At 40.0% G+C, this 10,925-nt stretch overlaps 1 protein-coding gene across 1 annotated transcript in view; it reads left to right on the forward strand.

Annotated features, from left to right (window-relative positions):
• The window catches only part of PDSS2 (decaprenyl diphosphate synthase subunit 2), an 80,005-nt gene that overhangs the window by 56,460 nt on the left and 12,620 nt on the right, over positions 1-10,925 (forward strand). Inside the window, exons 5-7 of the mRNA XM_015816899.1 lie at positions 5,397-5,570; positions 8,502-8,633; positions 10,164-10,199. Coding sequence (XP_015672385.1) covers positions 5,397-5,570; positions 8,502-8,633; positions 10,164-10,199 — 342 coding nt within the window. The remainder of the gene's footprint in view (positions 1-5,396; positions 5,571-8,501; positions 8,634-10,163; positions 10,200-10,925) is intronic.

Consider the following 10,925-nt stretch of genomic DNA (forward strand, 5'->3'; position numbering starts at 1 on the left):
AAATGCCATCTTCTTCACAATTAATTGCTTCTTCCTACATTCTCTGTGGTGTTGCTTGGGTATCTTTGCTTCAGGCTTCTGTTAGTTAATGCCAGGTTTGTTTGTAATAAGACCGTAATTCTCCACAACTTATTAATTGAGGAACAAGTGGACCTGCTTGGCCTGCATATGTGAGACCTATCTGGATGAGAATGGGGGCAATGCTTAACCATAGAAAGGACTAGATAGAATTTACAAGAAAAATGAAAGATGGAATCAGAATATCCTATTTCCAAATTCTAAATCTTTCTCCTAATACTTAGTCCAGTTTAGCCCATATGTTTTCTGTATTTAATAATATCAAACAAAACAGTTTCACCCCATTACATGAACTGTCATATTTTTGCTTTCATTTTAAAATGTGGTTGCATTTATATAAACTTCAGCAGAAAATGTATCTTTTTATTTGCATCCTAAATATATTTTTAGAACTATAAATTATACTAAGACTTTACAGTTTACTCCTGAATTATGTATGTGTCATAACTTATCATACTATATGGTGTTTCTATTAGTACTGTGAAAGTTTCAGCTTCATTTATAAAAGGTCCTTTGGCATATATGAAGGTACAAAGGAAAGTAGAGTTGGGGGGCCTGTCCTGTATTGCAGAGGTCCCCAACCTATGGGCCGCGGCCCACTACCTCTTGGCTGCCGAGCCGCATGAGTAGCTGGGCAGTGCACCCGTGTGTGCGCGTGCTCACCCCCCTTCATGCCACTGTTGCCGCAAATGTGTGGGCAGTGGCAGTGCCACTAGTATTGCACGGATGGCGGTAGCGCCGCAAGTGGCAGGTGGCCCATGGCGTGATCCTTGCACAGGGGCTGTGGTGCGATCCTTGTGCTGGGGCGGCATCGCTGTGGGCCGCAGCACAAGCCTCGCATGGGGGCGGCAGTGCAAGCCTCACGCCGGGGGTGGCATGCTGCAGGCTGTGGCGCGATCCTCGCACTGGTAGTAGCATCGCCGCGAACCTGGAGCAGTGGCGCCACAAGCCTCATACAGGCGTCGCCATCGCTGAGAGTCTTGTGCGCATGCTTGCAGCCCCATTTGTGTGGTACACATGCTCGCAGCCTGTTTGTACATGTGCGTGCATGTGTGGCCACATTCACATTCGCACATGTGCTTAAGGCGTCTGCCCCTCCCTCTCCCACTGGGCCGCCAAAACAAAAAGGTTGGGGACCCCTGCTGTATTGGATGGGAGAGTATTCCAGAGCATAAGGACAAAGCACACTTCCTGGGTCCCATGAGATGGCAAAGTTTAAAAGAGGAACGTGGGGCAGATCCTCCCTATGAGAGCTGGTTGAGTGGGCAGATATTCTTGGAAGAAGGTTGTCCTCCATGGTTTAGGTCAGTGTTTTTCCAACTTGGCAAATTTGGAAAATTTCAACTCCCAGACTTCCCCAACTAGAATATTGAAGCCAAGTTCTGTGTTCGTGCTTCTGGGCATTCCAAAATATCTTTTTGAAATCCAAAGTGAGGGATTGCATTGCCATAATTCTTATAAGAGAAAATTAGTTCTTATAAAGTGTGCAGTTTAAAATATAAATGGCTAAAATCTCATGGGATATATGAAAATATAGAAATCTCATAATATTTGGCATTCTTCAGGAAATTTCACCCATCGTATTTTTTTCCCAACATTGTAATAGCAGAGGCACTATTGTGTATGCTGATGCCATCTTGCTATTCCTTAGAAATATCCTAAGAGAAAGCAGCTTTCCTGTTTTGTGTATATATGCACACATCTTTATTGATAGATAAGCCTTATGCAAAAATCTTCTCAGGACCTCCTATATTGGAGTGTATGTAGTGATCATTTTCATAGCATTTTACTCAGTAATTATTCTTTAAGGCTCAAGACAAAGATATTTTTATAACAGCAATTACTATGGACTGTTACAGAAATGTCTGGGTCTGCAAGTTGTTTTCAGGATGGGAACTACCCATTGCTATGCATTTATACTAGTTACGTTTAAATAAATTTGACATTATAGGAAACTACCTATTTCACATGTGGGCAGACAATCCTTGCGGAATGTTAATTAAAAAGAATGAAGCAGTTGATTTGCATCCTATATTAATAGGTACTCAGACTGAATGCCTTCTTCGGATGCAGTTTCTTCTTTTTCCATGTTTAGATCAAACTTTAAACTGCCAAAATAAAGCCACCTTCTTGGCTTTGTCATTAGCCAAAAAATAAGTCATTGTTGGTACATGTTTCTGGTAGTAGCCAACATAGCAGTTACCATGTTTCTCTCCACATTCACACAGTGTGTTATTATCTGCTAAGAGCCTTCACTTGACATACTGATTGACACTTGACACTCAGGCACTCCAAATCTCAACCTATTCAGGGTCCTCCAGGTACTATAAGGGAGGTTGGATTCTTCAGCCAGATCCTCCTTTAATGTTATTACTTGATGGTCTTCTTCCTCCATCTTTTAATTTGATTTTGTTTTTGTGTACCCTCAAGAATGTTTGTTCGTGCCATAAAGCTGTTCCTAGATGTGAGTCGGCGGGCTTGTGGCCATTCAGAGGATGTCAAGGATCATTCTCTTGCTTAGTTTTCTCGGCGTCTGCTGCTACCTTTTTCTTGATCTTGAGCAATGCCAGCCAGAGGATATATCTTCTCAATTGGTGTAGGTTTGAGACATCCTGTCACTGCTTCATTAATGGTGATATCAACTTGTTTCACATGTGCAGATGTGCCCCACTCTGGAGCAGCATATTCTGCTGCAGAGACACTCAAGGCCAAAGCTAATATGCGCAACATAGATGGTTGAACTTCCTTGATGGTGTAATATGTTCTTAATTCTACACGGGCTACCATAGACTTCGCAGCTATCTCATAAAAAATTGATCCTTATGTGGCCACTGCTGTATCGTCTGCATAGATGAATAGATGTGTATTGTTGGAGACTGGTTAATCATTCGTATATATGTTATACAATGTCGGAAACAATACATTTTCTTGTGGAGCCTGTTCTTCTGCATCTTCCACTTCTGTTCTTACCATTCACATAAACTTTCTGGTTCTGGAGGAAGTTGCCTGATGCAGTTGCTACATTTCTGCAAATCATAATAGCAAGACATTTATACTGAGCCTACTGAGATTATTCATTTTAGGTAAAAATGTAAAAACCGAAAATGAACATGTGCCTTACTTGACAACAAACTTAACTCCTTTCCAAATCTGTTACTTTTGTCAGTCCTACGATTCTTCTGCATAAATAAAGATTAAGGTTTAACAGTGTTTAAATGAAATCCTAAGTCATTTAAATAAAAATGAATAAAATCACTTTTCAGAGTGAGATGGTCAGCATATAAATTAATAGGTAAATAGTAATTCAGATTTCAGGTGAACATGCAATTGACTGTCGAGTTTTTAAAGCACGCATCTTGATACCTATTGCTCTGTTGTCCTCATTCACCAATTCCAAAACGTTTCATCTTCAAGGCTCATTATAACATTGCATAAAATGGCAGCTAATTAACATTTTGTTTGGGTGTCCATTCTTATCTGTGCTTGAAATCCAGGAAATGTTCTAAACTAAACATGATTGCCACTTACTGAACTATCACACATAGAAGACTAAATGTGTGGTTTCCCTTATTGCCTTCTCTTTTTCCATTATCACCTCCTTCATGGAAGTTGAAAACAATGAAATGAAATGATAACAACGTTCAGCAAGCTGGCTTTGAGGAATTGTACTACTTTTCCCATCAGTCTCATATTATCTCCTTGCAACACAGCACTCTTTGGCAGTGGCCACAAAGGAGGAAGATTACAACAGAATGCAGGGATCTTACATCATTTCTTACCAATTTCATGTCAGATAATACCTTGCTAGAAATTACGCAAATTTAGTTCTCTCTTTTGAGCAACTTAATTGAAGTAACTCATAGAGCCAGAATTGTGTAGATGGCACAATCACCTTTTGCCTGGATTTTTAGCTGTCTTCCAGTCCATCCTGAAGGCAGTGACCAAATAGATTCTGTGCTTTTTTGCAGTTATTTACTCTTGATAGAGACCATTAAGTCTCTTCATGGTGGATAATAGACAAGAAAGGGGTCATGGCAGTAATCAAAAGTTCTACTAGATATAATCAAAATATTAGTGAACCATTTTGAATAATATATATCATATCAACCTACAGTGTATGGATATTACATTTCCTATAAAAATGGGCATGAACGCAGGTTCTTTATGGGGTTTTTCTTTATTGGGGGATCTCAGGTTAAATCAGTAGTATCTAGGGTTCTGAAATTTTCTTCCTAAGATCTTGAGTAGCAGTAGTTGTTGGACTATCCCAGGCAGATTTAAATGTGTTTATAACAGGACTTAGTATGAAGGCAGCTTGATGTTTGTTTGTTTATATCATGCCTTTATAATTGTACAAATAACTCAAAGCCAAGATTCATAGCTAAGGCAGGACTTCAGTTTATGGTTTCTTGCTTTCTAACCTGGTGCCTTAACCATTAGACCAGTGGTTCTCAACCTTTTTAATGCCGCGACCCCCAACCAGTCGTAAGTCGAGGACTAAACCGGTCGTAAGTCGAGGACTACCCAACCGGTCATAAGTTGAGGACTTTCCCTGCCGGGGAGCGCCGCACATGCGTGGTTCCACCCCCTGCGCCGGCCGAGGCATAGCTGGCAAGCGGCAGAGACGGAGCAGGCCGACCACCAGCTGGCCCAGCTCAAGGGAGGTAAGGCACCCGCTGGAAAAGGGGAAAAAAATGGCGGGCAGCCTTGCTTGGTGACCCCCGTGAAATGGTCGATCGACCCCAAATGGGGTTGCGACCCATAGGTTGAGAACCGCTGCATTAGACGAAACTGGCCTTATTTGTATATTTATGTCTTGAAACTCCTTTTGTTACTATTCCTTTGAAGCAACAGAGGGGGATGATTCTAGAAAGAAAGCAAGGAAGTGTTCAGTTTTCCTCTGTCCATCGCAAAGCTTTTCATGTAACCACCTACTTTTTATAGACTCATATTTTCCTCCAGGCTAATATTTAAATTTTTGTTTTGTTTTGCTTTGTAATCATACTTACATTAGTAGTGTGATAATTAGTAGTTAGCTATAATTCAGTCACTTTACAATCCTAGCATAGAGATCTATATAGATCACAGGAATTTATAGCTTGGTTTATAAGTTAAGGGAGACATATGCTAGAGGGAGAAAGATATTGAGAATATTCCTCAGAAGCCTAACATTTTTTTAAAAAAACATTTGTTTCTATAATTTCTGTTTCTTAAGCCAGCAGAATGAATTGCTTCAAGTGGCACGTATTAAATAAGTACATTTTTCTACCATTGTTGATTATTTTTAGAATGTGTAACATCTTTCTTTGTGTTTCTAGGAAAACAGTCTTACAGATGACATCAGAATATCAGATTGGAAAGAGCAGATTTTCCAATCTCATTGTGTTTTGCTGGCCAAAGGCTGCAAGGCTGCAATGGAATTGGCAAAGCATGCTGCAGGAATTCAGAAGATGGCGTTTAACTATGGGAAGCACATGTCTATGTGTCACAAGGTATGACTTCCCTCTTCTTTAAAAGCTTCCCAAATGGCCAAGCAGCCAGCATTCTTTTTCAAGAAGCATGTCTTTCCGTAGATAATATATGTCTCTTAAAAAAAAAAAAAAAAAAACACCTTACACATTTAGTTCATTTGTGACTAAACTGCATGGAAAGATACTTATACAAGCTATTTCGCATATCACAGCATTCATTTCACTGTACTATGTCGATATACTTAACAGCCTTTAAAACTGAGACAGCTGTCAAAGTAGCCAACTAATCCCAGGAAGCTAATGTGAGTGAATAGGAGGAGAGAGCAGAAGGTTTACAGGGAGCTCAGTATGGAATTAGAGAGATTTGGGGAGTTATGGTAGCTGCTTGAGCATCTGTGGAAGGGGACAAAAGAGGGTGCTTGGCCGCCCTGGAAATTCTCAATGTATTTATCTAGAAAATTGCATCCCATTTTATTCATAGTATACATGGCAGGTAGTAACTGTAATGTATTACAACAAACAAATGAAACCATCAACATAAAGATTCAGTTAAACCAGGGGTAGTCAACCTTGGCTCTTTTATGACTCGTGGACTTCAACTCCCAGAATTCCTGAGCCAGCTGTGCTGGCTCAGGAATTCTGGGAGTTGAAGTCCACGAGTCATAAAAGAGCCAAGGTTGACTACCCCTGAGTTAAACTATTGGAATAACCATATCTCAATAGCTATGTAAAGATCATCTGAAACGAGAAACTTTTTAATTGACATTTGAATGAATGTTGAAGATGTTGGCCATTTCCAAAAGAATGGTTCTTCATGAAATAATTTCTGCCCTTATTTGGTGATTCTTAACAGACAACTTGCTCCAATATAGTACACACTCACCCACCCCCTCCCAATTTGATCCGTAAGAGGCCAAAGCAACCTGAGGTTGAAAGGTTTAATTATAAAACAGGGAGAGAGAGAGAGAAAGGAATGACTATGACTATTCTGGGTAAATGGAACCATTTCTCTCCTTCCACACTTGCTGTTTGGCCCTCCTGTTGCTCCGGCAGCGGAGGCCTTTCTCTTCCTTTCCCAAGCAGACACTGAGAAGGGAACGATGGCTATTATCACATTTTAATTTAGTCTTGGGAGCCAGCGTAACGGGGTTGCAGCATTTGCAGCTGCGTTGGTTTCTGCTGTCACAACAGTCCCCTGGCTACAATCCCCTTGCCAATCTTCTGTGCTAAATCTTGTTGAATTTGGAGCTGTATGTGATCTTGCCTTCACCTTTGAATGCTCAAGGCTGAGAAGACAAGGGAAGAGAAGCCGGATAGGGCAGATGAGGGACAACATTGATTGCTGCAGAGATTGACAGAAGAGAGATTGTGTATCATTGTCGAACTACCAATCTAAGGCATAGGCAGTCTCCTCTTCAGATATCCTGTATAGGACATAACTTGGAGTTTAGTGCTACCATATCTGGGCTGTATTCTGGACGCCCATTAGATGGCAGCAGTGAGCTTGACAGGGTAGCATGGAGAGCATTTGCCTATAAAGTTGCCAGGAGTCGGCACAAGACTGAACGGTTAAAAGTAACTAATTACAGTATGTGTGATGAAACAAGTAAAGATAGGGTCAAATAAGAATGAATGGATGATACACCTGAAGGCAGGACAAGAAGCAACAGATGGAAACTAACCAGAGAAGCAACCTAGAACTAAGGAGAAATTTCCTGACAGTTAGAACAATTAATCAGTGGAACAACCTGCCTCCAGAAGCTGTGAATGCTCCAATGATTTAGGGTTTCCTGCCTGAGCGGGGGACTAGATGACCTCCAAGGTCCCTTCCATCATCATCATCATCATCATCATCATCATCATTATTATTATTAGTGAATATAGATTGAACACAAAATTGTGCAACCAGTAGAAGAGAAATATGTTTAGGTGAGCTTTGTCACGTAAAGAGAATTAATGATGGTCAAACAAATGTACGAAGTGAATAAGTTGAGAGGAAGTGGGAGAGTGAGACAATCATGTTTGCATGGGATTGATGGGATCTTCAAAATGAGAGACAAATTGATTAAAGAAGAAAAAGCAGTTTGTAGATTAGTGTGTAGACACAACAGAAACAAGGTTGGAAGTTACAGGGCAGGGGTCTTCAAACTTGGCCCTTTTATGACTTGTGGACTTCAACTCCCAGAATTCCTCAGCCAGGCACACCTGGCTAAGGAATTCTGAGAGTTGAAGTCTACAAGTCATAAAAGGCCCAAGATTGAAGACCTCTGTTATAGGGAATGGTGTTGGGGTAAGATCGGTTCAGTTAAATTTCCACTTTGCTCTTCTGCCTTTGTTTTGGGGATTTTTGCACTTTGTATTATATTGCTTAACTTGAAGAGAATAGCCCACAAATATATAGATAACAACATCTGAGAGCTGATTCAAATCTCATATGATTAATATCGCCAATTGTCTATATTACTTTCTCTCTGATTAATGAGTTATTGACATTCACTCCTATTGAAGGATGAAATAGGAGTTAACCCTCTTTTCAGCTCAGTATCCACATCAAAAAAGTCACTTCAAATGTCACCAGATTTGGTTTACTTTTTAAAGTTCACTTTGTTTGCCTACAAGTCCAAACCACCAACATTTGAAGTAAAATTATGTATATGGAGGCAGTGTCCTGGCAGGAACAGAATCTAATTTCCATCTCTGATATTTCCAGAGATCCTATTCTATTTATATAGTGTTGTGCATGCTCACAGACTTCTTCAAAATATGCTTCTTGTTATATTTTAATCAAATAGACATTGGAACAACTTGAAAACCCCTAAATAGTGTGCATTGGTACAAGGCATTTTTTCTTGTCTTTTGCAATTTGCATGTTTAAAACCTCACATAATATTAGTTGTTGTTAAATGCATTTCCTGTGGATAACTACTCTTAACTTTAATCCCCTTCTTTCAGCTAAATGCTGATATTCAGCCATTTATTGATGGAAATTCGAATGATTCCCTGCCATTTAACTTAAATTCTGCTCCTGCAATATTCCATCAAGAGTTTGTTGGAAGAGAAGTCTGGATTAAGCAAATTAAAGAGGTAAATAAATAGTTATATCTATAGTGGGTATGTTTGTACATCTTGCAATATCATAATCATCCCCTCCTATTAATTTGTTTTTTAAAAAATCATAGTTAACATTAATCACAGCTATAGAGTCTGAATCCAACTATACAGTTCCACAAAAGGTATTATTGTTATAATTCTCTTTTTTCTTCCATTTGAAGAACATTAAGCATTTATAAAAAGAAACAGTTTTCCTATTTCTGCATGTTTATTATTTAGTAGACCTAGAAATTAAATGTGCTACTGTTGAGTGTGTTTATGTGCATAAAGTCTATGATTCTTATGGTAATTTCTTTTTAAAATTCATCCGGTTACACTCAATTTTATTAAAATACAAAAATAAATGTAATTTAAAATATGCTTGCCTTCCCTACAGTTTTAGTTTTACAATAATTGAATATTTCTAGCATAAAGCAGAGGGAATGAGCTGCTCATGCATATGTGATTATAATTCAAAACACAGCTGGTTGGGCACATGTTAGCCTACTAGCTTTGATATTATTGCTTACTTATGATTGTGGTTCCTTCCCAAAAGCTATCTCAACAGAAGCATTTTAATATAAGCCTTGATATAAGTCTTTTAATATATGACTCTTTCTTCAAATGGGAAATAGAGTGAAACTCCCCACTTTGCTCCCTTCCTTCTTCTCTTTCTGGGGAACCCTTCAAAAAGTTTGACTGTGTATTTTCTACGTTGCAAGCCCTGTCTTTGTAGAAGGCTGATCCTTCAGAGCTGTATTTGCTACTATAGGTTACATGCAGAGGTGGATGTAATTTGCTTGCTCCCATTCTTTCTCATGAGACTCTAATTGCATAGAGGAAAGTAATGCGGAATATGGCTAAGGGCCATGCTTCATTGATCCATAAACTCATCACAGTCTTTCTCGGAAACAAAAGAAAGAGTTCCACTTGAGAAGTGGTTGAAAGAACTACGGTAGTTTCTTTTGTAGCGGGTATCATGTCCACTCTCTGAAAGATGTCAGTAGAACAGGAATTAGTAGACACCTGACAAGCCAAATGTGAGTCCTTAAACCTGATGAAATATATGGGCTTTCTATTTAGCACAGGGGCACGATGGCTCAGTAGTAAAAGAAGCTGAACTTGTCAGCTGGAGAACTCATAGCCTGGGTTCGAGACCCCAGCTCCATGCGACGGGGTGAGCTCCTGTTACTTGCCCCTACCCCTGCCCACCTAACAGTTCTGAAGCATGCGAATCCAAGTAGATTAATAGGTACCACTTTGGTGGGAAGGTAACAGCGTTCCATGTTGCCTTTGGCATATAGTCAGGCTGGCCACATGACCACGGAAATTGTCTTCAGACAATGCTGCTCCCTCGGCCAAGAAACAGAGATGAGCACCATGCCCTAGAGTTGGACATGACTGACAGGAAAACCTTCACCTATTTAGCACAACGTGTTAGATCTTTCTTAGAGTTTCATGCAGCTTATGATTTACAGGGTTGTAATAATATAATTTTTATTTGTTTTTCTTACATGGTTTAAGACTCAAGGCAAAGGAGACTTAATAGACTATAGCAAGGTGAGTAGATAAAATATGTCTTCGTTCTAAAGACTTGTTAACTTTTATGTTTGAAGGAATATATGAAGGAGCCTTGCTATTACCATTGTAGTATTTATTTCATCTCAGATTTCAATCACAAATTTCCTCGTAAAGCAGCTTATAACAATTACAGTACAATGTGTGTGATACAGGTATATAAAATGCAATAATGGGACAGGATCGGATTTTCAGCCGAGTCTGATTTCAGGCATGATAGACTCAAGAGCTGGATGCACTTACAAAGTAGCACAACAATCAGGTATACAGCCAGTGGTAGGATTCAGCCAGTTCACACCAGCTCGGCAGAACCAATAGCTAATTTTTTGTTGCCCAGACCCAGAATGGACTTGTGGAAGCGGCATCCACACAGAGAACCGGTTGCTCACATATCTGAATCCCACCACTGTGTACAGCCAACAAATATTCCTATATCCAAGTTTGTTTCTTAATTGCTCCTGTGTATTACTGATGCAATTATTGTTGTTCTTGTTTTTAGAAGGCTTATTAGGATCAGATTCAAGAGCCTTTAGGCCAATTACCGTATTTATTGGCGTATAACACGCACTTTTTCCCCCTGAAAATAGGGGGCAAATGATGTGTGCGTGTTATACGCCGATATAAGCTCTCCGCCGCCCGGCCCCACCTCGGCCCGGGCAGCCACGGCCCTTCCCCGTCCTCCTGCTGCCGCTGCCGCCGCGGCCCTTC

Source organism: Protobothrops mucrosquamatus, unplaced genomic scaffold (genome assembly GCF_001527695.2).
Source record: "Protobothrops mucrosquamatus isolate PMUCROS unplaced genomic scaffold, P.Mucros_1.0 scaffold518, whole genome shotgun sequence".
NCBI classification, from domain to species: domain Eukaryota; kingdom Metazoa; phylum Chordata; class Lepidosauria; order Squamata; family Viperidae; genus Protobothrops; species Protobothrops mucrosquamatus.